Source organism: Camelina sativa, chromosome 5, assembly GCF_030686135.1.
Source record: "Camelina sativa cultivar CO46 ecotype springtype chromosome 5, ASM3068613v1".
Lineage (NCBI taxonomy): Eukaryota > Viridiplantae > Streptophyta > Magnoliopsida > Brassicales > Brassicaceae > Camelina > Camelina sativa.
This window is the reverse complement of record NC_141884.1, coordinates 32,058,388-32,072,018: the sequence shown is the minus strand read 5'-3', so window position 1 is coordinate 32,072,018 and position 13,631 is coordinate 32,058,388. Positions and strand designations below refer to the sequence as shown.

Below are 13,631 nucleotides of genomic sequence, written 5' to 3'. Positions count from 1 at the left end.
AAAAAAAAACAAAAAAAAAAAATCTGATTTTTCATTAAATAAAAGATGCATTATTTGTTGACCTATATAATTTATAAATACTTTAGCGTAGTTAGCATAGATTTAACAATCCATGCAAACAAAGACAAAAATTAATTAAAACACACACCAAGCGGATACATAGCAATATAAGTCTTAAAGCTTCGAACGAACGTGTTTAACATTCTCTCGATGAACTTTCTTGGAACCGGGATCGTCCTCCTTGACTACCAAGGCGTTAGCGTTGTCTCTCAACTTAGACTTGAGGATCTTACCGTTGCTGTTCTTTGGCAAATCTTGAAAGAACACTACCTTTCTTGGACACATAAAATGCGGCATATTATCGCGGCAATACTTAATGAGACCTCCTTCATTGGTCACCAATTCTTCTTCACTCTTCTTTAGAACAACAAAGGCACACGGGGTTTCACCCCACAGAGGATGAGGCATGGCCACCACAGCGGCCTCGAGCACTGTTGGATGCATGTAAAGAACTTTTTCGACCTCAATACTGCTGATGTTTTCACCTCCTGAGATAATGATGTCTTTGGATCGATCTTTGATCTCTACGTGTCCATCAGGATGAATCACACCAATGTCTCCTGTGTTGAGCCATCCGTCTTTAAATGCTTCAGATGTTGCTTTAGGATTCTTTAGATACCCTATCATTAAGTTGCTTCCTTTAATGACAATTTCTCCCATTGTCTTCCCGTCGCGTGGTACACTCTCTAGAGTTTCTGTGTTCTTCACATCAGCGTCACCTAGGGCTATGCTCCTTACCCCTTGCCTTGCTTTCAACTGCATCTGTTGATTCTCTGGTAGTCTGTTTAGAATTTTCAAATAATTTTTTCTGATTTTTAACATGGTTGTTGTGGAAAGTTCTTCAACACCGTTATTTATAAGATTGTAGTATATATATGTAAAACTTAAATTGGTGACTATTACCTGTTCCACTCGTCTTGCCACTCACAAAAGAGAACCGGGCCGGTGGCCTCCGTAAGTCCATAGCCATGCATCACTTTAAACCCCAGCTGTTCAATTTTCTTCAAAATGATAGCCGGGGGCGAAGAACCTCCGGTCAGCACCTGAACCGGCTGGGACTTGTGTGACTGGTCTGTTCGACCTCCTTCAAGGAGAAATCTGAAGACCGTAGGAACACATGACATGTGCGTCACACCATGTAATTCAATATTCTTATAGATCTCTTGAGCATTCAAATGTCTCATGCATACATTAGTACCGCCACGTGCAGCAACGGACCATGTGTGTGTCCATCCATTGCAATGAAACATAGGTAGTGTCCATAGGTAGATTGGGAAAATCCCCATTTGCCAGCCAATAATCGAGCCTAAAGCACTCAAGTAGGCCCCTCGATGGCTGATCACCACACCTTTTGGGTCGGCAGTGGTACCCGACGTGTAGTTCAAAGAGATAGGGTCATTCTCGTTGCGGACAAGGAACGTACTTGCTAACAGGGAGGGCGTAGGTTTTCCTTTTTGGATGATACCTTCGTAGTCTAACTTCTTGGAGGAAGGATTTGTAGTGGAATCAAACTCGTTAATTAATATTACCAGGGGATGAGGTTGTGAATCGTGAAAGGGTAAGAGACGAAGGACTTCCCGGGTCAAAGAGGCAAACTCGTGGTCCACAAATAAGATCTTTGGTTGGGCGTGGCGGAGAATGATGGCTATGGTTTTAGCGTCAAGACGGGTGTTAATAGGGTTAAGTACGGCTCCGGTCATGGGAACGCTAAAATGCATCTCGTACAGTGCAGGTACGTTTGGGGCAATAATCGAGACCTATACATAAATTTATCACATACGTTGAAAATAGATAAATAATTCATTAACGTCAAAAATACAATCCTAAAAAAAATTAAGGATCGTACAAGCAAATCTTATAAATGCATCACTAAAGATAAAACGAGAGAACAAAAAAAAAAAAAAAAAGTCATGTATTGTTGATATGTGGATCATTATCGTCATGGCATCGTAATATCATATGCATATATGCATGAAAAGGCAAATAAAAAATTCTTACGACGTCGTTACGGGTGATGTTAAGAGAAAGGAGAGAAGCAGCGAGAGGACAGCAACGGTCGTAGGTCTGATGCCAAGTGAATCGAGTTTTTCCATAGATTATGGAAGTTCGATTAGCATAACACTCGGAAGCTCTCTTCAAGAACGTTATGGGAGTTAGAGGAACGTTGTTTGCTTCACATAACGCCAGTTTATCCATCTTTGTATGTGTGTATGTGAGTGAATAAGGAATATGTAAATCCATATTATATATAGAAGATTGTGAGAGGCTTCAAAACATAGACGATAGTGATAGATAACAAAATTTTATATATATGAAGGATTGTATGCTGGTCATGCCTAAAGTTTTGGAAGCTGTCATAGAAAACATCTAAAGCTAGCTCTCACATGATATTAGCAGCGAGGAAGGGGATATTGACATTATAGAAGTCGTACTAGACAATTTGCTGCCAAACAAGAAAAATAAGACTAGTAAATTCGTTTATTTATAGAGTTCGGGCATCTATCAGGTCGGAACGAATCCAGGATAATAGTTCAAGCCTACCTATATATTTAAAATTTTTAAAAAGGAAAGCCAGACAATACAGTTTTTGACAAGGACCACCCAAGTTATTGTATTAATTGTTTAAAGATATAAGGTACGAGAAGTCGTTCAAATTGTATACTGGCCATTCATATTCACTATTGTTATCATTGTTCACATGCGTTTGTAATCAAATAAATGGATCGGTCTCGACAGATAGTTGTCTGTGACCAAAAACTTTGGTTAGTATTTTAATTTCTTCGCTAACTTCGATGTACTAATTAGGAGGAAAAAATCTAAGAAGGATTAGAAAACGATCCGCATACATTAAAGCTTTAGTCAGACAAACATAATTAGGTTCATATACGTTTCATATCTCCATCTTCCATCTACATCTTTCAAGCTAGATTTACAAATTCTATTTTTACTTCTCTTGATACGGTGCTATAGCTTAGTTAAGCTGCAAAAAATATAGTAAAGCTACCATGAGGCATGAACCACATCATATGTATAAAAAGATCTTCTTTAGAGAAGTTAAGATAATGATGTATCCATCACTAAAACAAACCCGTTAATGAGATTGATCATGGCAAAATCAGAGAGTTGCAAAAAATGTTAAAATCATCAAAAAATCTTTGAAAGATGAAATGTATTCTATAGCTTTGAATCAAATAATTAGCTTTAATTTATAGCACTATCTTCTTTTTTTTATTCTCTATTTCTTATTTTCACCTAAATCAAAGGAAACGGCGTTATCTTTTTTTTTTTGTAAATTTTTCATTTTTACCCTCATGTGATTCCAAAATCCATTGTAACGTTTTCTTGTTATTGCTCATTAGTTAATGTTCATACTTCAATACTTCATAGTTTTTTTTGTTAAAAGGCTTCAATACTTCATAGTTCATTACTCACAAAAGAAATAAAAGCTTATCAAGATTCAGTTAGAGAGTGTACCGAAGGAAGAATAATTCTCATTAAGTGTAAAATGTATCATACATTAGTGTTATATACAAGTATACCAAATATCACTAAACCGGTTATATCATTAATCCGGTTATCTAATACACCCCCCCTCAAGCCTCTTAAGTGGAACTATGTGCAGGATGAAAGAGGCTTGAAATGGACATGCAGCCAAGTAAAGAATGGAAAGGTCCTGGCTGCAAAGCTTTTGTCAAAATATCAGCATGTTGATTAGCACTCAAAACATGAAAAAACTTTAAGAAGCCTGCCTTCAGTTGATCACGGACAGTATGGCAATCAATTTCAACATGCTTTGTCCTCTCGTGAAAAACGGGATTAGTCGCTATATGAATAGCTGACTTGTTGTCGCAGAAGAGCTTAGCAGTAGTCTGTACCTTAATCTTGAAGTCCTTAAGCAACTGATTCAACCATATAAGTTCACATGTAGCAAGAGCCATACTCCTATACTCAGACTCTGTACTACTCCGACTCGCGGTTTGCTGCTTCTTCGATTTCCAACTGATCAGACTTTTACCAAGATACACACAATAACCAGAAATTGATCTTCTAGAATCCAGACACGTTCCCAATCCGCATCAGAAAAAGCATTGAGGCAAAGATCAGAATCTGCTGCATAGAATAAACCTTGACCAGGATTACCTTTGATATAGCGACAAACTTCTTGTGCTGCTTGATAATGAACATCAGTCGGGCAAGATAAGAACTGGCTCAAGTTATTTTACGGCAAAAGTGATGTCTGGTCTGGTAAGGGTGAGATAAAGGAGTCTACCAATGAGCTCCCGGTATGATGTAGCAAGAGCTGGCTCCAGTAATATTCCCATACCCTTGCGCAGAGGAACATTAGGATTCATAGGAACATTGCTAGGCTTACAAGCCAAGAATCCTGTAGAAGCCAATATATCCAATGCATATTTCCTCTGACAAATAGAAATGCCAGAACTATTGCGAGCAATCTCAATGCCAAGAAAGAACTTCGGAGCACCCATATCCTTGATCTTGAAATTAGCATGGAGAGTTACCTTGAGTTCCTGTAAGTCTTTATCATTGTCAGAAGCAATCATAATATCGTCTACATATACCAGTAGAGCAATAAAAGAAGTGCTTGTCTCTTTGACAAACAAAGTGTTATCAGCAGGTGACTGAACAAACCCTGCTCCAAGCAACACACCAGAGAAGCATTGGTACCACTGACAGGAAGCTTGCTTCAACCCATAAAGAGACTTATGAAGTCGACAAACAAGGTTTTTTGGAAGTGAACCTTCTACGGCAGGCGTATATCCTTGAGGCAGAGACATGTAAATTTCCTCATCAAGAGTACCATGCAAGAAAGCATTAGTAACATCCATTTGGGTGAGAGTCCAGCCTTTAGCAGATGCCAAACCAAGCATAAGTTTCACACTACCAAGCTTAGCAACAGGGGAAAAGGTATCAATGTAATCAATGCCTTCCATTTGAGTATATCCCTTTGCTACTAGCCTAGCTTTGTATCTTTCTATAGATCCATCTGGGTTATATTTTATTGTAAAAACCCATATACACCCTATAACAGTCTTACCTGGGGGTAAAGATACAATACTCCAAGTACCAGTCAATTCGGGAGCAGTAATCTCCACATCCATCGCCTTGGGAAAATGAGGATGGGCCATAGCTTCTTTAAAATTTTGTGGTTCTGTTTCAATTGAGCAAGAGAGAACAAAAGACTGATAGGAAGGTTGAACCTTAGAATAGGTAAGAACAGAAGAAATAGGATAAAGAACAAGTGAATCAGAAGAGGAATCTGAAGTAGAAGATGAAATTTGAAGTGAATCTGAAGAAATTTGTGTAAGATTGCAATGGTAATCAGATAAGTAACTTGGAGCCTTAGCTTGTCTCTTCGGCCTGACAATGGGTAGATCAACCTGCCCTGTTCCAGTTGTAGCAGTCTCTTGTACCGGATGAACAGCACCAGAATGTGATGCAGATGACAAAGATGACTCTAAAGGTGGTATAACAGGTAATGATGCAGGAATTGAATGCACAGGCTCATCATCAACAAGTTCAATCTCAACAGGTACAGCCAAAGCAAAACTGACTTAGTAAACAAATCATCGAGAGGAACTGATGGAGAAACATTCTTAAAAGGAAAGATATGTTCATGAAAAATAACATTTCGAGTTATTTGAATGACATTTGTTTCTAGATTTAAAACTTTATATCCTTTATAACCAGGAGGATAACCTATGAAAACACATGGCTCAGCTCTAGGTGTAAATTTGTTTCTATCCTTAGGCAATGTTGATGCATAACACAAACAACCAAAAGTACGTAAGAAATTGTAATCAGGTAATTTTTTGAAAAGCTTTTCATAAGGTGAAATTTTATTCAAAACCAAAGAAGGAATCCTATTGATGATAAACACAGCAGTAGTAACACATTCACTCCAATAACAAAGAGGAAGATTAGATTGAAACAGTAAGGCACGTGCAACATTTAACAAATGTTGATCCTTGCGTTCAACGACAGAGTTTTGCTGCGGAGTGTATGGACAGGAGAAATGATGAATGATTCCATTTTCTTGAACAATTGTATCAAAAACTAATTCAGGAGCATTATCACTACGGATCGCTTTAATGTCAGTATGAAATTGAGTACGAACATGAGATAAGAAAGTTGGAAAAATCGTTTTAACATCACTCTTATTTCTCATCATATAAAGCCAAGTAACTCGTGTACAATCATCAAAAATGGTAAGAAAATATCTATAACCCTCTATTGATTCTACAGAAAATGGCCCCCAAGTATCTAAATGAATGAGATCAAATGGTGAGTTTGAAAGATTATTCCTAGAAACAAAAGGTAACCTTTTTTGTTTTGCTAATGGACAAATTTCACAATGATCATGATGAGAACTAAATGATATAGGTAAAATACCAGACATATGTTGTAACTTGACTGAGGATGGGTGTCCTAAACGTTGGTGCCAGACACGTTCATCCACTTGCAAGGATCCAGAAAAAGGCGAAGTAATAGAATTTGCAGATGCAGAAATGAGATGATGCTCCAAAATGTATAAACCGTGCACAACAACACCTCTACCAATCGTCAAGTCCCGAGTATGGTCCTGGAGATAACATGTATCAGGATATAAATGAGCTGAGCAATCATTTTGTCTTAACAAAGAACTAACACTGATAAGATTGAATTTAAAACTTGAAACATAAAGAACATTATGCAAAACTAATGCATGTGAGACATGAATGGTGCCTGTATGTGTGATGGGAACTCTAGTGCCATTCGGTAAAGAAACCGTTACACCTGAGACAGGAAAGGTTTCACTAAACATTGAAAGGTCAGAACAAACATGACTAGTAGCTCCTGTATCAATTATCCAACTACCACTAGGCAAAATGGAATAAAGAGTGGATAAGCATTGATGTTGAAAGGTGAGAATATGATTTTCAAAACGCAAACTAGAAGAAGGAAACTCAATTGTCACATTACGAGAGGTAGAAGTAGCAGCCATGGCACCATGCTCAGTTATCGTAGCCGTCAGATAAGGGGAAGACTGCTCTTGAACCGTGGACTGTGAAGTACTGAGTTGATGAATCAAAGACTGAATCTGATCAGGAGTAAAACTACTGAGATCAAGATTAGTTGCAGTCATAGCAGGTGTAGGCATATAAGAAGCAGAATTCATCACTGCATTAGCCATTACACCAGGCCGAGATCCCTGAAATTGCTGATACTAGTTCTGAAGTTGTGCTTGTTGAGGAAACTGTGGACGTGTTCTTGAAGAGTATTCAGCACGAGGTTGAACCGATTGTTGCATTGGTGGACGTTGAGCCAGGCGATGACCAGGTGGATAACCATGAAGCTTATAACACTTCTGAATGGTATGCCCGACTCTATTGCAATGAGTACAGTAAGGCTTCTGATGTGATCGAAAAGCAGCATTTGCAACATTATCAGCAGAACCAGTATAGTAGCCAGCATTTTCAGTAGATCCTGTAGTTTGAAAAGCTACATTGTCCAACTTCGTAGCAGGCTGTATGTTCTTTTGTCTCTCATCCTCAGTGACCATATGAAAAACAGCAGCAAGTGTTGGCATGGGTTTTAGCATCAAGATGTGACGGCGAGTGGGTTGATAAGCTTCATTTAACCCCATCAGGAACTTCATCACACGACTACGATGTTGTAACTTTTCCCACAACACTGCTGCATTACATTCGCACCTACCACAAGTGCAAACAGGAACCTCAACATAGTTCTTTAACTCCTCCCACAATGTGACTAAAGCAGTATAATAGGTAGTAACATCCATGGATCCTTGTTGTAAAGAGCTCAACCGTTGTTCAATCTCAAAGATCCTAGGTGCATCATCTTGCCTAAAACCAGTCATAAGATCTAACCAAATCGCAGCAGCAGTAGGCATGTAAAGTAAACTCTGACCTATCTGCTTCGAAACAGAGCTCATCAACCAAGTTATCGCCATATCGTTACACCGTGACCAAGAACCTGCATCCGGATGATCATCAGGAGGTTGAGGAATCGTACCATCAATGAAACCAAGCTTGTTTCTGACATTAAGAGCCATGCGCACAGAACGACGCCAAGAATGGAACTCCGAGCCAGTATTAAGCCGATCTGAAACCAAAACCATCCCTGCGTGATCGGAGGAGTGTAGAAAATACGGATTCTCATACTGATCCGTTGGGCGACGCGACGCCGATGTTGAATTAGGTATCGCAGAAGTCGGATTTGACGAATTCGTAGCCATAACCGAAAGAGGAAAATGAAATTGATAACAAGATTATAGAAAAATTGAGCTGGGAGAATACAAAAACGAAAAGAACCAGCACCAATTAAGGTCAATCAAGGAGAAGAAACGAAGAACAAGCAAAGAACGAGCCCAATCATGAGAAGCTCAATCACAGCAATATAAAGCTGGAAAACAAAATCAAAGATCAACAGAGTGATAGAAGCACTCATGGTTGAAGAATCAAGCACAAAAATGAGCTTAACAGAGATATCTGAATGAGAATCAATGGCGGAAGCGAGCTTCGTCACTCTTGCTCTGATACCATATCAAGATTCAGTTAGAGAGTGTACCGAAAGAAGAATAATTCTCATTAAGTGTAAAGTGTATCATACATTAGTGTTATATACAAGTATACCAAATATCACTAAACCGGTTATATCATTAACCCGGTTATCTAATAAAGCTTGTGATAGAGCTAGAGCTATTAGTTTTAGACGTGAAGAGTACAAATATCAACAAGTACATATATATATTGAACAGGTCGAAAACGTGAAGAATTCAAATTTAACAACCGATGATTAATAATATATAGAACTAAGTGACTGTAAACACCAATAAATTTAGTTTTAAGCATCTACATTACATTACACCAATGATTTCAGAAATTCATATAAATATTTTAAAAGAATTGTCAAAAAAAAATTCATGGCATAGATATCGGAATTACGTATCTTATCCCGATTTGGATAAAGAACGTATAATTACTTTCGATTCTGTTTCTTAATTTTTCTCCAATAACAAAAAAAAAAAAAAAAACTATAGGGCAATTTAATCATTTACAATTATGAAACATGAAAACGTAAAGAAACCAAATCGTTTTATATATCAAAAAGATTCATCAGATCACTCAGTTACTCGTTCTGTTTTATCATTTATCTCTTTCTCTCTCGACTCCAAGATTTTCTCGGGAAAAAAAATCCACGAAAAAGATGACTTCTCGTCGTGAAGACGAAGCTTCTTCCTCATACCCACCACCCCCACTCACCTCATCACGTATCTACATCGGAACCCAAGCAAGAGAGATCCTCGCAACACGTGACATCAAAGGAATCACAAACCTCATCACTAGCCTCTGTTACGGTAAAGAAACAGAGCAATCATCTTCATCTCCGAAGCTTCTCTACGAAACCTTCAAGCACCATTTCCCAAACATCTTAGCCGTGAAGCTCCTCCAAATCTACAGGTTCGGTGCCGATACAACAACCCCAAAGATTCGATCTTTCTCACTCTTTCTCCTCGATTCACTTCTCATGGATCTCGACGATTCAAGGGTCGGTTTGAAAACAGAGGCTTTGAATGACATCAAAACCCATTTGAATGCTTGTCTTTACGAGCGAGAAGCTTCGGATAAAGACTTCAAACTCCTCTCAAGAATCGTATCTCGTGTCGCTGTTGATGTTTTCATAGGAAGCAACCCTTGGGAAGAGCTCTGTATTTACATTCTCTCACTTGACGGGAATAAAAAAGCTCTTTTGATGTTCAGTGATTTGCCAATGCTTCTTGATGATGAGTTCTTGATTCCGCTGTTGGACAATGGTCTTGGTTTAAAGATCGTTAACGTGTTGTTGATGAATCAAGATTGTGATGATGAAGAGGAGTGGTGTTTAGCTTTGGAAGCTGCGTTTGGTTTGATTCTTCAGCTTGTGACTGTGAAGAGGGAGAGTTTGGTTTGGGATTTGGTTTACGCGATTTTGAAATCGGTTTGGGAGATGGTTAACTTGAAGAGAAGAGAGATCGTTGTGCGTAGAAGTTTCGTTAGGGTTGCAAGGATAGTGGGAAGAGAAGCTTTGAGGTTCAGTGAGGCTGAGTATGAAGTTGTGTCACGTTTAGGTTTCATGATACAGAGGATGAATGGAGTTAGTGATGTTACGTTGATGATGGTGACTATGATTCATGAAGTTCTCGAGAGGTATTACATGGGAGGTCAACCATTTCATACTGGTTTGCTTAACCAGTTCCCGTAATTGGTTTTTTTTTTTAGTGACGAGTCTTGGTTTTGTGGAAGACATGTACAGTACATATAAGTTCGTTTCTTTGTGATCTATTCATGTTGGTATTTATTCGTTTTGTGACCTTTTTGTTTCCGGTCCATTAATGAAGTTGGAGTTGAATATATTAACGTCCAAGAAACAAAATTCGTTCATAATGGACAAGTTCTAAATTTAAGTCTTTTTACATAGGTGTTTGGTCATAATAAGGTATGCAGATGCTAAAGAGAGTTTACAACACTAAAAAACAAGGAAATGAATATAGAAGGATGTGTGCTTAAATAGGAAATAATGAAATGAATATGAACCACTTTCTGATCCATTTGTCAAGCGGGAATTTTTTTGATCCATTTGCACCACCAAAAAGAGAGAAGCATTTCTGACGGAGATAAGTGTTGTAGTCTTGTAGAGATGGGATTAAGTGTTTCTGATACGTTTATATACTCAAGCTAAATGTGGAATTGGTGACGAGGAGGCCTAACTGGCACAATGAAGTGAAGATTGGGAATGAACAATAGGGTTTGCTGTTGGATGTATTCGTCCTTAAGTAGCAGCTGAGAATGAGTTAATTATCTTGGATGCTTAGCTAGTGTTGAATATTGTGAATGTTTCTCCTGCGTGAGAATTGAGAGCCAGAGCTAGTGATTTTTTAGTCTCTCTCTCGTTTGGTGTGGATGATGAGTTAGTGATGTGCTAGCCTTCGTCTATGGTGTGTACTGTAATGGTTCGGGTTAAGCATTAATGGTATCGTTCTTGGAGTGTGTGTTGAGTAACGATTTGCTATCAAGAGTTAACAGAGATTTCTAGATTTTACAAATCTAACAGTTTCGCTCTAGCTTTGTATTCCGTTTGCTCGGCTTGCTTTAAAGTCTTGGAAGTTTCCGGAGTGGTGGTGTTTTGCTCTGATGGTTTCTCAGCTTTGGTGAGAAGGAAGTAGCCTTTGAGTTCACGCTTGTGCCGTTTTGGTTCTCGAGGCTGGCAATGGACTCGGTTGGGGATGGTTTGGAGCTTCAAATCTGTTTGGTTTCGTTTTAGGAGTGGTCCTGCTTTTGTAGGTGGTTCGTTGGGACTTAACGGTGGTTGTTCTGGTTCTCGGCTTTTGGAAGATGCCGGTCTCTATTTTTTGCGGTTTGTCTCCTAAGGTTTCTCTGCCCGGTTTGTTTTATGTCTTTCAGTTCCTATCTTTGATGGAGTGTGTGTGAGCCTATTTTGTTAAATAGGGTGGTTTAAATTGTTGTTTTAGGCGTGTTTGGAAGTTTTTTAGGTGGTTTAGGCTCTTCTTCGTCAGATTTTAAGTACCTTGATTATGTGGCAGTGCACATTTTAGATTTTAAAAAATATCTCATAAACTTTTCATAATAATTAGAAAAATACATATTTTAAACCTCTACTACATAAGTGACGACGCCATATTACAATAATAATAAAAAAAGGGATTCATAGTGAATCCCATAGTCTTTGTCCGCTTTGCCACCCATCGTTGACAAGATCAAAAAATGTATCCTAAACAAATATCACAAAACATAACTTGTTAGTGATAAGATAATTTAGCTAAAACAACAGCACGTAAAGATGGTAAAAATCAAAATCTTTGGGAGGGGACCGTATAAAATGCTCTCGTCCCTGGTTCCGGAACCTCTTAGTAATTCAAAAAAAAAAAATATATCAAAACCCCTCAAATAAAAAACTTACCAGTCCATTATCCAGATCATCAGTGATCTCATCACCAATTTCCTCGGCATCTGCTACAATTTCACTAATCTCATCACCAATTTCTTCGCATCTGCTACAATCTCACTGATATATCATGGTTTTTACGGTTTTTAACCATGATATAAGTGTGCTTTTTGAGTCTTTTGATTTGTTTCTAGGTTATTTGTGAGTCTTTACAGGTTATTTAGGAGTTTGGCACGGATGGAGCAATATAGAACAATTTAGATCATTTTTGATCATTTTGTTCTGTCAGATTCCTAATAAGTATTAAAACGTCACTCGATGTCACAAAAAGTGTTGTTAGGGAAGCACAAAAAATCACTAATTTTGTGCCTGCTCAAATCCACACGCATAATAAATTCATAAAGTGAGCTTTTTATCACAAGATATTATTACAAATAATTAACTAATTATTATTCGAATTTAGAATTTTATTTTTCTAAAAGTATTTCTCCAACAATTGAATGTTAAAATTATTATAACTCAAAAATTAAATTTAGAATGGAAATATGTCTATTATTAGGTTAACTGATGGTTTCACGCCAAAATATCGCTTTACGGCTGAGTTATAATCATTGCAGAAAACGAAAGGTCATGTGACGGCTGAGTTATAATGAGTTATGGCTGAGTTATCACAAGAAACAATCTGAAGTAAATGGATGATATATATGACTTTACGGCTGAGTTATAATATTTACGGGAAGATGAAAGGTCATGTGACGTCTGAGTTATAGTTAGTTATGGCTGAGATCACAAGAAAAATCTGAAAGTAAATAGATGATATACTATTGACTGATAACATGTGTTATTATTGACTTAAGTTGAGTTATGGACTTAACTCAAATTTTATTCAAAAATGTTACCAATCACTAACAAAACTAACTTTTTTAATTAGTTATTTTATTTCTCCTAAATTATTATTTTTTATTATCATTTGAAATGAAAATAGACATAGACCTAAATTTTATTCAAAAATGTTACCAATCACTAACAAAACTAATTTTTTTGAAGTTGAGTTTGAATAATCATGTGTTATGGTTGGTGTACAAGTTTGAGGTATATTCTTTGTAAAATTGTTAACTCAAAAGATTATTCAACATCATGGAAATTTTCATGAGTTAAAGATGTGGTAAGTTGAGTTATCTATTTTTTTTAATTAAAAAAAACGAAAATTCAGTTATATAATACAAAAATTATTTTTTTCATTTTTATTTAATTTATATATCAAAAAAATAATTTTTACTGTTTTTCTTTTATTTAATAACTTTTTAATTAGTTATTTTATTTCTCCTAAATTATTATTTTTATTATTAGTTGAAATGAAAATAGACATAGACCTAAATTTTATTCAAAAATGTTACCAATCACTAACAAAACTAACTTTTTTGAAGTTGAGTTTGAATAATCATGTGTTATGGTTGATGTACAAGTTTGAGGTATATCCTTTGTAAAATTTTTAACTCAAAAGATTATTCAACATCATGGAAATTTTCATGAGTTAAAGATGTGGTAAGTTGAGTTATCTATTTTTTTAATTAAAAAAAAACAAAAATTCAGTTATATAAACGAGA

The 13,631-nt window shown here is 36.9% G+C and overlaps 3 protein-coding genes across 3 annotated transcripts; 1 reads left to right on the top strand and 2 right to left on the bottom strand.

Annotated features, from left to right (window-relative positions):
- Positions 1-27: 27 nt before the first annotated feature.
- On the bottom strand, positions 28-2,580 carry LOC104787629 (butyrate--CoA ligase AAE11, peroxisomal). Its single transcript, XM_087450982.1, has 3 exons — positions 2,059-2,580; positions 964-1,817; positions 28-841 (listed from the first exon to the last, which is right to left on the bottom strand). The coding sequence occupies exons 1-3, from the start codon at positions 2,299-2,301 to the stop codon at positions 175-177; spliced, it is 1,764 nt and encodes a 587-aa protein (XP_087307108.1). The 5' UTR covers positions 2,302-2,580; the 3' UTR covers positions 28-174.
- A 4,705-nt stretch (positions 2,581-7,285) lies between these two features.
- On the bottom strand, positions 7,286-8,317 carry LOC147944577 (uncharacterized). Its single transcript, XM_087512652.1, has one exon. The coding sequence runs from the start codon at positions 8,315-8,317 to the stop codon at positions 7,286-7,288; it is 1,032 nt and encodes a 343-aa protein (XP_087368778.1).
- A 922-nt stretch (positions 8,318-9,239) lies between these two features.
- On the top strand, positions 9,240-10,478 carry LOC104787628 (uncharacterized). The gene has a single exon (XM_010513233.3). It carries the CDS (start codon positions 9,289-9,291, stop codon positions 10,321-10,323), a length of 1,035 nt encoding a protein of 344 aa, XP_010511535.2. The 5' UTR covers positions 9,240-9,288; the 3' UTR covers positions 10,324-10,478.
- The last annotated feature ends 3,153 nt before the right edge of the window (positions 10,479-13,631 follow it).

Excerpts from the sequence above, each read along its gene's own strand:
- LOC104787629 (XM_087450982.1), bottom strand. The coding sequence starts at position 2,301 with ATGGATTTACATATTCCTTATTCACTCACATACACACATACAAAGATG. Across the intron at positions 1,818-2,058 it reads ACATCACCCGTAACGACGTC|GTCTCGATTATTGCCCCAAA; the intron begins GTAAGAATTTTT and ends ATTTATGTATAG. Across the intron at positions 842-963 it reads TGGCAAGACGAGTGGAACAG|ACTACCAGAGAATCAACAGA; the intron begins GTAATAGTCACC and ends AATTCTAAACAG.
- LOC147944577 (XM_087512652.1), bottom strand. The coding sequence starts at position 8,317 with ATGGCTACGAATTCGTCAAATCCGACTTCTGCGATACCTAATTCAACA.
- LOC104787628 (XM_010513233.3), top strand. The coding sequence starts at position 9,289 with ATGACTTCTCGTCGTGAAGACGAAGCTTCTTCCTCATACCCACCACCC.